The sequence below is a fragment of the Carlito syrichta genome, unplaced genomic scaffold (genome assembly GCF_000164805.1).
Source record: "Carlito syrichta isolate Samal-C Ts95f unplaced genomic scaffold, Tarsius_syrichta-2.0.1 Scaffold315843, whole genome shotgun sequence".
NCBI classification, from domain to species: domain Eukaryota; kingdom Metazoa; phylum Chordata; class Mammalia; order Primates; family Tarsiidae; genus Carlito; species Carlito syrichta.
This window is the reverse complement of record NW_007259939.1, coordinates 338,617-352,749: the sequence shown is the minus strand read 5'-3', so window position 1 is coordinate 352,749 and position 14,133 is coordinate 338,617. Positions and strand designations below refer to the sequence as shown.

Here is a 14,133-nt window from a genome sequence, read left to right as displayed (position 1 = left end):
CACTGCACTCCAGTCTGGGCGACAGAGTGAGACTCTAACTCAAAAAAAAAAAAAGAAAATAATAATAATAATAATTCGTTAATTATTGCAGTTTGTATGATGTTTCTGGTTATCTGTTTTGTTTTATTTTAGTTGTTTTTTTTTGAGACTAGCTGCCCAGCCTAGTCTTGAACTCCTGGGATCAAGCAATCCTCCCACCTCAAAGTGCTGGTATTACAAGGGTGAGCCATTTGCACCCAGCCTGGCTAATTTTTTTATTATTTATTTATTTTTGAGTTGGAGTCTCACTCTGTCACCCAGACTGGAGTGCAGTGGCCGCTCCCGGCCACCGCAGCCTCGACCTACTGGGCTCTGGCGATCCTTCCACCTCAGCCTTCCGAGTAGCCAGAATTACAGGCATGAGCTACCACGCCAGGCTCATTTTTTTATTTATTGTAGAGATGAGGTCTCGCTGCCCAGGTGGGTCTCGAACCTGCGGGCTCAAGCAATCCACTCACCTCAGCCTCCCAAAGGCGCGGGATTACAGGCTGAGCCACCGAGCCCGGCGATTTGTTTTGTTTTTAAGTTTCACTGGACTTGGACAATTCTTCATTCTTCGAATTTATATTAGATATATCACCACATGTGTGCCAGGGACCGCCTAAGCATCTTATGTTAATTCATTTAATCTTCACAAAAACCCTAAGGAATAAATGACCTAATAAAGTTGTTGTTGTTGTTGTTTGAGTAGGAGACTCACTGTCGCCCAGGCTGGAGTACAGTGGCATGTTCACAGCCACCTCAGCCTCAGCCTGCTGGGCTCAGGCGATCTTTTCCACCTGTCTTCCAAGTCACTGGTACTACAGATGCATGTCACCACACCAGGCTAATTTTTTGATTTATTGTAGAGATGAGGTCTCACCAAGTTGCCCAGACTGGTCTAGAACGCCCGGACTCAGGCAATCCTCTCACCTCTGCCTCCCAAAGTGCTGGGATTACAGGTGTGAGCCATATGCCCAGCATTAAATATAAAGTTAATTCAAAATACATAAGCAAACAAATAGGACTTGAAGAAGCAGTTATTGCAAGTAAAATTGTCCTAGATAAATTTCCTTTGAATCATCATAGCACCAAGCATCAAGACTCTGTATGTGACCAACTCCTAATGAATTGCTATGTTCACTGCATAGCCCATCTCCTATACCCTGCTACAACCTACCTTTCAATGTACATTTTCTAGTTCATTATAACACAGTCTGCTCTTTCCTACTAAAACAGTCTCTTCCCTTAGCTTCTTTGACACTGTACTTGTCTGGCTTCCTACCCAATCTTCTGGGTGGCTTTTTTCCCCTCTAAATTCTAAATGCTATTATTCAGAACTCCTCTCTGGACACTCTTCTGTCTGTCTCTAAACTTTCTGATAATCACATATATTCCTGAAACTTAAATATTACCTTTATGCTGATGACTCCAAAATGCATTCATATATGTGCAAATATAGAAATAGCCCCAACCATTCTTCTGATTCACTTATTCAATGCCTACTTGATGCTTTGATGTCTCAAAAACATCTTAACATGTTTGCTCCTTCTTCTCTGTTGTTCTTTTAAATTGACAAATATAAGTTGTATATATTTACGGTACACGGGTGTTTTGATATGTGTATGCACTATGTAATGGCTAAATCAAGTTAATTAACATATTCATTACCACATAGACTTCTCTTTATGTTATTCCTAATTTTTTCTTTGCTCTCATATAATCACTTGCAAAACTTATACACATATGTACATAGCCTTAAGATTCTTTATTTCCTCATACTCTATTTCCAATCCAGCAACAATACAATAAGTCGGCTCCAACTCCAACATACATTTAGAGTCGAACCACTTCTCAGCGTCTCCACCATTACTGCCTTGGTGCACGCTATCATCTGTCACCATCCAAGACTATCACAACTTGTCGACGTCTATGTTCCACAAGACCATCAGAGTAGTCCTTTTATTTTTATTTTTAAAAAGTTTTACACTGGCCAGGTGTGGTGGCTCAGCCTGTAATTCCAGCACTTTGAGAGGTTGAAGTCAGAGAACTGCTTGAGCCCAGGGGTTCTAGACCAGCCTGAGCAACTTGGTGAGAGCTCTACAATAAATCACAAAAACTTGCTGGGTGTGGTGGCATGTGTCTGTAGTTTCAGCTATTTGTAAGGCTGAGGCAGAAGGATCGCCTAAGCCCAGCAGGTCAAGGCTGTGGTGGCCGTGAGTGTGCCCACTGCACCAACCTGGGTGACAAGAGTGAGACTCCAACTCAAAAAAAAATTTTTTTTACATTGATTTTAATTATTGTAGAGACAAGGTCTCACTATGTTGCCTCAGAGGGTCTAGAACTCCTGGGTTCAAGCTATCCTCCTGCCTAGGCCTCCCAAAGTGCTGCAATCATGGGCATGAGTCACCACACCTGGCCCAGAGTGCAGAGTGATCCTTTTTATTTTTTTTTTTGGAGTTGGAGTCTCACTCTGTCGCCCAGACATGATTCCGGCACTGCAGCCTCAACCTGTTGGGCTTCGGCAATACTTCCACTTCAGTCTTCCAAGCAGCCGGAACTACAGGCATGCACTACCATGACTGGCTAATTTTTTTGATTTATTGTAGAGAAGAGGTCTCATCAAGTTGCCCGGGTGGGCCTCAAACCCACGGGCTCAGGCAATTCACTCACCTCAGTCTCCCAAAGTGCTGGGATTACAAGCTGAACCACCATTCCCGGCCAGAGTGATCCTTTTAAAGTGTAAGTGAGATCATGTCACTCTACTGTTGTAAATACTTCTGTAATGGTTTCTCAAAGCAAAAACATTCATAAATTAAAAACCAAAGTCCTGGGAAACTCCCTCGAGTCCCCTCCCACTGTGGGAGCTTTTCTGTTCTCTCAATAAACGCTGCTTTCAAAAATAAACAAAAAGCTCCCCCAAAAAACCAAAGTTCTCACTTGGCCTACAAGTCCTACATAATCTGGCTTCTTTCTGCTTCTTGCCTATACCACTCAGCCTCATTCACTACTCTAACCTTAACATTAGTTGGTTTACTGATCTTAATCATACCCAACCACTCTGCAGTCTTGGGGCCTTTTATTCTGCTATTCTTACTGCTTGGCATGATCCTTCCCCAGAAGTCCACAAGGTTTGTTTGCATCTCCATCAAATATCACCTCAAACACTACTCTACAGATAGGCCTCCTCTAACCACCCTACAATTAACAGCTCTCCTCCATGACTCTCTCTTTCCTTATCTACTTCCCCCTACCATTATATTATATGTTGTTTTATTGTCTGCTACACCTATATTGCCCCAAATTAACTTTTTTTTTCATTATAATACTTTATTCTTAACATTCCCACTATTCCCCTTGCCTTCACCCTTACAAAATTTCTCAGTTGTTTTTGCTGTTGTTTTGTTTTTTGAGTTGGAGTCTCACTCTGTCACCCAGGCTGAAGTGCAGTGACACGCTCACGGCCACCATAGCCTTAACCTGCTGGGCTCAGGTGATCCTTCTGCCTCAGCCTTTCAAGTAGCTGAAACCATAGATGCACGCCACAACGTCTGGCTAATTTTTTTGATTTACTGTAGAGACAAGGTCTCTCCAAGTTGCCCAGGCTGGTCTCCAACCTCTGGACTCAGGCAATCCTCTCGTCTCTGTCTTCCAAAGAGCTGGGATTACAGGCATGAGCCACAGCACCTGACTCAGAACTTTTTAATATTCATTATCCATAGTAAGTAAAAGGCCATCTTCTCCATAGGAAGTCTTAGTATAGATTAATGAGTTGAAGTTTTAGCTCTTGCAATAACTTTGTTTTGTCGTGAAGCTACTAAATATGACCTACCATTCCATGACTTGAAGTGTTCAACTACAACTTCTTCTAATTTCTTTAACTTTGGATGACTATAAAAATTTTTTTTATCTTTATCTCCTGCAAAAAACAAAAACACCAAGGATTTTTTTGATTATTCCCATATTCAATTACATTAATGTATATGAAGTTATCTTTTTCAAAGTGCATAAAAACTTTTTTCTTTTTATTTAAATAGTAACATCTCGGTAGCACATAAGTCTTACTGTAAAATGACTTCTGAACTTTTACAAAAATTTAATTTAGAGAGAGAACCCAAACAAGAATCAGCAACAAAACAAAAGGAAAGAAAAAATACCTATCTAATTAAACTATAAGGCAATTTTTGGTAGTTCTAAGAATTTTCACTACCAGCAACAACTACTAACATCTATAAGTTTTAAGTTTATAACTTGCTTAAACAAATTTATAACCTTTAAACTTGAATATATATTAAGCCTAACTTAAAGAATAAAATCTTCACGCATTTAACAGGTCTATTTCTTTCTCTTTTATTTATTTATTTATTTTTCAATAATCAATTTTTTTTATTATGATGTTGTGGGGTACAGTTAAGGGTTAGGTATACAAATACGTTTCATTCAGGCACCCTATTGATTAGAGGTGCTTCCCCATCCCCAACAGGTCTATTTCTACAGAAATATAAATAATTACAGATAGACATGTGCATCAATGAAACAAAATTTCAAAATTAACCATGGTAAAAATAAACAACACAATACGTAATTTTAAATGAAAAACCAGACCTTGTTGGATAGCAGAAATACCACTTGCAGAAGTACTACGCGTATGTGCAAACATGAACTCTAGATGATTATAGAGTTTCATGAAGTCCTCATTTCGGCTAAGTTCATTTTTTGACCGTGTCATTCCTTTAGAAATTAAGAAAAGGTTTTCTAAATAAATAAACATTAATAACTAATAATTTATTGAAAATAAATTAAACCTTAGCAATAAATGCAAGTTTTTCAAAAAGTTTAAACATGAAAACCAGCAACTTTTTCCAGTTTCATATTCACACATGTATTAATAAATGGCTTTCTTTTTACAGCAATTTATCAAAAACCAAGAACTATGGCCATTTGATACATAATTATTCCATTACTTTTTTTAAAAAAGCATTTTTAAGTAATCCAAACTGCTCGACATATGTGTCTAACAAAAATAATTCATATCATTATTGTTTAAATAATTTCATATAACTTACCTTTAGTTCCATCCATAATTCCACAAAGGAATAAATATAATGATCTCATTCCCATTTGCTGCAATAATTCATAACCATGATATAAACTAATACAAATAGCAAACTCTCCCTCGATTATGCCTTGTTGTATTCCCTAGAAAAATAGCATATGTCAAATTTAATCAGAGAGAGAAATGAACATATACGCTCCATGCCCAAGTTGTCAGGTCAACAGTCAATTTAACATAATACAATACAAATGATGATAATAATTACTCCCTTCTTATACTGACTATAACTGATTGGTTCTATTAAATGTCATGTTATAGGATGTTGCTATGAAAAGGTGTCAATATGTCTTCCATATAAAATCTGTGCCCCCTTTTTAATTAAGCAGGAAACTTACATTTAACAGAGAATAAGCAAAAGGGAACAATATCTGTCATAGACTGCTACTCCTAATAGGCAAATTATTAGCAGTATATGGATTCATTTATTTCAAAATTATTTAGTAAGCCCCTAATACATATCAAGTGCTAAGTTAGATAGTTGAGATACAACAGAAATAGAAAATAATGTAATCCCGTGCCTTTGGGAGGCTGAGGTGAGTGGATTGCCTGAGCCCGCGGGTTCGAGACCTGCCTGGGCAACATGGCGAGACCTCATCTCTACAATAAGTCAAAACTTAGCTGGGCGTGGTAGCGCGCGCCTGTACTTCCAGCTACTTGGAAGGCTGAGGCAGAAGGATCGCCAGAGCCCAGCAGGTTGAGGCTATGGTGGCCGGGAGTGGCTACTGCACTCCAGTCTGGGCGACAGAGTGAGACTCCAACTCAAAAAAAAAAGAAATAGAAAATAATTTAGGCACGGGTCTATCCTCATGAATGTTACTGACAAAAGGAAAAACAATCAGACTGTCTTAACATCAACATTTAATACCAAGTATACATGCTATATCTGACTCTGTGCACTAGACACTGTTTTAAGCACATTATGTGCAGAAACTCATTTAATTTTAATACCTAGGAGAAAGCTATTATTGTTATGCCCATTTTGCAGATGAGGAACCTCATACAGGTGGTTAAGTAGTAGAACCAGTATTTAAACCAGGAAATTCAGTCAAGGGGCCTTATGTTTTCAACCACTGCTCTCATAGAAAAATGAAGTACACATTTCTTGACTGGAGAACATGGCAAGTGCATCTATTTGATAAGATAATTTTACAAGAGACAACTGAGAATATATTTTAATTATTTTCCTTTATTTGAGATGAAGACTATTGTTTTCTATCTTACATATTTAGTAGCATTTAATAACAGTAAGAGTCATTTTAAATATTTCTAGGATTGTAATAAACGCCCTAAAATGGTATCCAAATTACCTCAGAGAGTAAAGCCGCCTCTCTGTAAAATATAAAGCCTCATTAGTAAGACCAAGTTCAAGAGGTTTAGAATTACTATTTAAGGCCAGGACAGTGGCTTATACCTATAATCCCAATACTTTGGGAGGCTGAGACAGGAGGATTATCTGAGCCCAGGAGTTTGAGACCAGCCTGGGCAACATAGCAAGACCTCATCTCTACAAAAAATAAAAATTAAAAAAAATTTTAGAAATCAGCTGGGTGTGGTGGTACACACTTGCAGTCCCAGCTAATCGGGAGGCTGAAGAGACAGGATCACCTGAGCCCAGGAGGTTGACGCTGCAGTTGGGTGGTGATCATGCCACCGTACTTACTCATCCTGGGTGACAGATTGAGACCCCAATTAAAAAAATTTACTACTTAAAATGTCAATGAACTTTGAATTCATAACAGAAATTAAAACATATTATAAAGACCTCATTTCTTGGTGAAACATTTAATGCTACTCCCACCTAGTCACAACCTACATTAAATGTTATCAGGCTGCTTCAATCCTCTACCCTCAGCCAAATCAGTTTGCTCACTGTCTCTTTCCTGCATGCCTTCACTCAGCTGCCTCTGTTCTTGTGCACATGCATTCCCTCTCAGCTCAAAGAATGACACACTGCCTTTGTGAGCTTGTGAACATCTCTTCTGATTTTGGACTTAGCTAATTGATATTTTCCTATTCATCTATTTTTTTTTCCTATGAAAGTTAGAAGTAAGAAGCTTGCTGGGATACTTCCTTCAACCTCTGGTATCAAGAATAAGATTAAATGTTCTAAGTCTAAACTTTAGTTAGAATCCACCTTCTCATGACCCTCTGACTTTAACAAAATAGAAAAGACCGAAAGACTAATTCCTTATTTAAAGCTAAAAGATAAATTTATCTTAATTCAGATCATTAAACTGCATTCTTGCTACAAACTATTTATATCATTTTTCACTTCTCAATGAGTTAACATATAACAAAAAACTCATTATCTACATCTTATCATCTGAGTAAAAAGTAAATCTATAATCAAAATTACTTTAAAATACCTACCACAATATTTGGAGATGGGTTTTTCCTAAACTGATCTCTTGCCAGAATTATCTGATATTTTGTTAGATTGGGGATATCACTTCTCATCAAAACATTCCTCTGAATCAAAGAACTCGCAAATGCTTCCAAAATCTGCAAATTCAAAATAAATCAACTTTAAGCTAGTTTTAAAGTTCTTTTTCAAATACAAGTGTTTTCTCACATATTAAAATAAGAGATATATATTTAAATGTTTGTCTTACAATGAATTTTTAAGTAAACACAGGCAAAATAACAACAAAATTTAACAGTATTTGACATTTATTCCCAGAAAACATCCATATAGGAGTCAGTACAAGCAATTATTATATCCAGCTATAATATAAGAACACATGTGGGGCTGGGCATGGTGGCTCATGCCTGTAATCCCTGCACTTTGGGAGGCAGAGATGAGAGGACTGCCTGAACTCAGGGGTTCGAGACCAGCCTAAGCAACATGGCAAGAGCACATCTCTACAATAAACAAAAAAAATTAGCCGGGTATGGTGGCGCATGCCTGTGGTTCCAGCTACTCGGAAGGCTGAAGAGGAAGGATCACCTGAACCTAGGAGGTCAAGGCTGCGGTGGCTGTGAGTGTGCCACTGCACTCCAGCCTGGATGACACGGTGTGACTCTGACTCAAAGAAAAAAAAAAGAGAAGAAAATATTCAGTTATCTGTTTATGTCTTAACTCCTCCCTCCCTCAACCTAGATACACTATAATCTAAGTACCATAAAAGAAAGGCCTTTGATTTCTTCACTGTTGCATCCTCAGTGCCTAGAACATTCTGACACTTAGGTCCTTGGCAAATATTTGTAAAGTGTTGACTATATTGAAATGCCTTGAATATATTTAACTTAATTCATTGATGCATTCTTTCAACAAACATTTATTAAGTATCTACTGTGTACCAAATATTCTTCTAAATGCTGGTGATAATGTGGCTAAGACAGTCACTCACTGTTCTCATATAGTTTACAATCCAAAGAAGGGAAACAATAAAGAAGTGAACAGAGAAAGCAAATCATGAGAAAGCAAATTATGATAAATGCATTTAAGAACCTAAAACACAGGCCGGACGCAGTGGCTCACACCTGTAATGCTAGTGCTTTTAGAGGCCAAGGCGGGAGAACTGCTTGAGTCCAGGAATTCAAGATCTGCCAGGGAAATATAGGGAGACTTTGTCTCTACAAAAAAAATTTAAGGCCAGGCGTAGTATCTCAAGCTTATAACCCCAGCACTCTGGGAGGCTGAGGTGAGAGGATTGCCCAAGCCCGTGGGTTCAGGACTAGCCTGACCTCATCTCTACAATATATCAAAAAACTAGCTGGACATGGTAGCACACGACTGTAGTCCTCGCTACTTGGAAGGCTGAGGCGGATATATCACCTGAGCCCAGCAGGATGAGCCTGTGGTGGCCAGGAGTGTGCCACTGCACTCCAGCCTGGGCGACAGAGTAAGAGTCCAGCTCAAAAAAAAAATGTTAAAATTCACTGGACGCCGGGCTCAGTTGCTCAGCCTGTAATCCCGCGCCTTTGGGAGGCTGAGGTGAGTGGATTGCCTGAGCCTGCGGGTTCGAGACCCACCTGGGGAGCGAGACCTCATCTCTACAGTAAATCAAAAAATCAGCCGGGCGTGGTAGCACATGCCTGTAATTCCGGCTGCTTGGAAGGTTGAGGCGGAAGGATCGCCGGAGCCCAGCAGGTCAAGGCTGCAGCGGCCGGAAGCTGCCACTGCACTCCAGTCTGGGCGACAGAGTGAGACTCCAACTCAAAAAAAAAAATTCGCTGGACATGGTGTTGCTTGCCTGTAGTCCCAACTACACAGGAGGCTGAGGCAGAAGGAAAGCCTGAGCCCAGGAGGTTGAGGCTGCAATGAGCTGTGATTGCACCACTGCACTCCAGTCTGGGCAACAGAGTAAGACTCCAACTCAAAATAAAATTGGAATACAGTAACACTAGAGTCTTTGAAAAGGGTCCACTACCTGGGTGCTGTGGCTCATGCCTGTAACCCCAGCACTTTGGGAGGCAGAGGCGAGAGGATTGCTTGAACCTACAAGTTTGAGACCAGCCTGGGTAACATGGCGAGACCTTATCTCTACAAAAAATCAAACAAATTAGCTGGGCATGATGGCATGTAGTTCCAGCTACTTGGAAGGTTGAAGCAGAAGGATCGCCTGAGTCCAGCAGGTTGAAGTTGTGGTGGCCATGAGCATGCCACTGCACTCCAGCCTAGACAAGAGTGAGACTACTACTCAAAAAGAAAAGAAAAGGAACCACTATTTTAAAAGGTGAACAAAGACTGTCTCTCTTTGAAGAGGTTATATGTGAGTTAATATGCAAATGACAGGCATGTCTGCCACATGAGGCTCTAAGGACAGAAGATTCCAGAAAGAGAAAAACAACAGACAGAAAGTCCTAGCGCAGCAAGACCTGATGACATACTGAAGGAAAAGACTTACAGATGAAGACCTACTATAGCAGTATAATTAATTGAATTTTTTGTTGTTGTTGTTTTGAGTTGGAGTCTCTGTTGCCTAGGCTGGAGTGCAGCCTCACACTCACAGTCACTGCAGCCTCGACCTGCTGGGCTCAGGTGATCCTTCCACCTCAGCCTTCCAAGTAGCCGGAACTACTGGTATGAGCCACCATGCCTGGCAAATTTTTTGATTTATCGTAGAGACGAGGTCTCACAAGTTGCCCAGGCTGGTGTCGAACCCCTGGTCTCAGGCAATTCTCTCGCCTCAGCGTCCCAAAGTGCTGGGATTACAGGCTTGAGCCACCATACCCGGCTGATTGTTGAAATTTTTGCCTAAATTTTATGTTCTGAAATAGAACTATTTTCACACATTTTTCTTTTCTCCTTTCCAGCACTGATCACACTGCCTAATGAAGTACTCTGACAAAATCAACAAAATTAAATTCTCATTGTATGTAATTATGCAAATCATAATTTTTATAGTTATAAATGAAATTATTCTAATTTAAAAATGCATTAGTATCTAAGAGATGGCTACTGAGAAGATTTTGCCATATCTTAATTCAATAATGTTTAGAATTTTGTTACAAATAATGTTATTTATTTATTTTATTTTATTTATTTGAGTTGGAGTCTCACTCTGTCACCCAGGCCGGAGAGCAGTGGCACACTCATGGCCACCGCAGCTTTGACCTGCTGGGTTCAGGCGATCCTTCCCTCTCAGCTTTCCAATAGCTGGAACTACAGGTACGTGCCACTACGCCCAGATAATTTTTTGATTTATTGTGCAGACAAGGTCTCACCAAGTTGCCCAGGCTTGTCTCGAACCCCTGGGCTCTGGCAATCCTCTTGCCTCTGCCTCCCAAAGTGCTGGGATTACAGGTGTGAGCCACAGTGCCTGCCTACAAATAATTTTAAAGCAAAAAACAAACTGCATTCCTATAAAACCTCTGTTTAAGAAAGACTTACACTGGGCACAGTAACCTGCACCTGTAATCCCAGTACCTTGGGAGGCTGAGATGGGAATATAGCTTGAGACCAGGAGTTTGAGATCAGAACAGGCAACGTAGCAAGACTTCTTCACTCAAAAAATAAAAAAAGTATTCAGGCTTTGTGGCATGCTCCTGTAGTCCTAGCTACTCAGGAGGCTGAGGCAAGAGGATCACATGAGCCCAGAAGTTCAAGGCTGCAGTGAACTATGATTACACCACTGTACCCCAATCTGGGCAACAGAGTGAGACCCCCACCTCAAAACAAATGTAAAAATAGGCCGGGCTCAGTGGCTCAGCCTGTAATCCCACGTTTTGGGAGGCCGAGGTGAGTGAATTTGCCTGAGCCCGCAGGTTCGAGACCCACCTGGGCAACTTGACAAGATCTCATCTCTACAATAAATCAAAAACTAGCCAGGTGTGGTAGCACGTGCCTGTAATTCCGGCTACTTGGAGGGCTGAGGCAGAAGGATCGCCGGAGCCCAGGAGGTCGAGGCTGCGGTGGCTGGGAGCCTGCCACTGCACTCCAGTCTGGGCAACAGAGTGAGAGACTCCAACTAAAAAAAAAAAAAAAAGTAAAAATAAAGATAAGCTTATGATAGATTAGATGATAGATGAATATTTTAGTTACCTATTCTTGGTATTATCTTTAATCCATGGTAATAAAATGTGAAAATATGTTGTTCTCCAAACATAACATTAATAATGAACTATAAAAAAATGTGTTACCTCAAATTTCCACTAGGGAAAATGACAACTGTCTTTGCATGTTCTCAACAGCTACAATATTGACATTTGGGTCAGATAATTATTTGCTGTGGGATGTCTGCTCTGTCCACTGCAGGATGTTTAGTAGCTTCCTGACCTCTATAAGCTAGATGTCAGTAACAACTCCACACTCTACCTCCTGCCTGTCCTTCTCTTCTGCCCTTAGTTATAACAACTAAAAATGTGTCAAGACATTTCCAAATGCTGCCAGGTGGGTAAAATCAATTCCAGTTGAAAACCACTGCTTGTATAAGGGAACTGGGAAGAAAATGCTGAAAATGTACTTCATTCTCTTAGATCTTCAGGATTCAAGTTGAGGAGCCTCCTGCATAGGGGTGCCCCAATGAGTGAGGGAATAGAGGAAGAGATATTGGTTTAAGGCAGAAGAGGATGACTTCAGTTGTGGAATGAAGATATGACAAATTATTGCATCCCATCTCAAATATAAGTAAACAAGTGACACACAAGTTTAAGAATTAAAAGGTAAAACAAACAAAAAAAACCCAGAAAATAAATTTCATTACAAAGAAACACCTGGCTGAAGCTGGGTACATGTTATGGGTGTGTTTATTTTGTGATAATTCACTGAGCAATATACTCATGTTTTGTGTACTTTGGTGTTATTTATATAAATGTGTGAATATGTGTGTCTATGGCTTGTACTGCAGTTAAAATGTTTACTTGAAAAAATATCAAACCAGTAGGCAACAAACACGAAAAAAGGCTCAATATCACTAATCATCAGAGAAATGCAAATTAAAACCACATTGAGATACCATATTATACCACTCAGAATGGATATTACTAGAGTCAAAGAAGAACAGATGTTGGTGCGGTGGCGAAGAAAAGGGAACACTCATTCATGCTGGTGGGAATGTAAACTAGTTCAACCTTTGTGGAAAACAGCATGGAGACTTACCAAAAAACTAATTATCTGACCCAGCAATCACACTACTTGAGATTTACTCAGAGGAAAAGAAATCAATATATAAAAAGAAATCAATATATAAAAGATACCTGTACTCATATGTTCATTGTAGCACTATTCACAATAGCAAAATCACAGAACCAACCACAGTGCCCATGATGACTAGATAAAGAAAACTTGGTATATATACACCATGGAATATTACACAGCCATAAAAGAGAATGAAATCATGTCTTTTGCAGCAATATGGATGGAGCTGGAGACCATCATCCTGAGTGAACTGACTCAGAAACAGAAAACCAAACATTGCCTGAGCTAAATGGTCACAAAGATAAAAATAATAGACAATGGAGACACCAATATGGGGGAAGGTGGGGAAGGGGATTAGGGTTCAGAAATTACCTAATGGGTACAATATTTACCACCTGGGGGATGGGCCACCTGAGCCCCAATTCCCACCATTACACAATATGTCCATGTAACAAACATGCATTGTACCCCCTGAATCTAAAATAAAAATGGAAAAAAGAAGAAAAAAAAGAAAAGATACAAAACCATATAAGGTTACTATCTGCTTTAGAAATGGTACATGTTTTCTCTTTCCCCTTTAAATAACAGTTTGCTAGTGTATTAAAACACAGTGCTCATTCCAAAAATTTTTAATTTCAAAGAATTATATTATTTATATAAAATGAGATAACTGTATATCATCACAGCAAAATCCTGTCAGCTAAAATAATTAAATTACCAGTTCATTTATCTATACCCTAAATTGTGATAAAAATGACTTACCTGAATATATATCTTTTGGATGGCTACAAGTTCTTCACCAAGAGGAACAACAAGCTTTTCAACTCGTCTTTCATGAGAATATGGCAAAATATCTGGAGAATCTTCAGAACGAAGCTCTATCTGCCCAATTAGTAGGTTAGTAATAACCTGTTGCACAGCCTATGCAAAATCAATTAGGTATGATTATAAACTATTTTGTATGTTAACTTTTTTAGTTTAAGTCATTGACAAATAAAATAGCAGGCTATGTGTGGTGGCTCACATCAGCAATCCCAACACTATGGGAGGTCAGGGAGAGAGGACTGCTTGAGCCCAGGAGTTTGAGACCAGTCTAAGTAACACAGCAAGACCTCGTCTCTACAAAAAATCAAAATATTAGCTGGGCATGGTGGCACACACCTGTAGTCCCAACTACTTGGGAGGCTAAGGTGAGACGATCGCTTGAACCCAGGAGTTTGAAGCTGTGGTGAGCTCTGAGCATGCCACTGCACTCTAGCCTAGCAGCCTGGGCTACAGAGTGAGACTCCAACTCAAAAAAAAAGAAAGAAAGAATGAGAATAAGAAAATAGTATCAGCTGGGCTCGGTGGCTCAGCCTGTAATCCTGCGCCTTGGGGAGGATGAGGTGAGTGGATTGCCTGAGCCCATGGGTTCGAG

General features: G+C 39.8%; 1 protein-coding gene across 1 annotated transcript in view; it reads right to left on the bottom strand.

Annotated features, from left to right (window-relative positions):
• FANCM (Fanconi anemia complementation group M) overlaps positions 1 to 14,133 on the bottom strand; it is a gene marked incomplete at its 5' end in the record, with an annotated part of 67,456 nt that overhangs the window by 45,761 nt on the left and 7,562 nt on the right. The window contains 5 exons of the mRNA XM_008073438.2: positions 3,851 to 3,937; positions 4,624 to 4,749; positions 5,085 to 5,217; positions 7,505 to 7,636; positions 13,479 to 13,637. Of these exons, the coding sequence (XP_008071629.1) occupies positions 3,851 to 3,937; positions 4,624 to 4,749; positions 5,085 to 5,217; positions 7,505 to 7,636; positions 13,479 to 13,637 (637 nt within the window). The remainder of the gene's footprint in view (positions 1 to 3,850; positions 3,938 to 4,623; positions 4,750 to 5,084; positions 5,218 to 7,504; positions 7,637 to 13,478; positions 13,638 to 14,133) is intronic.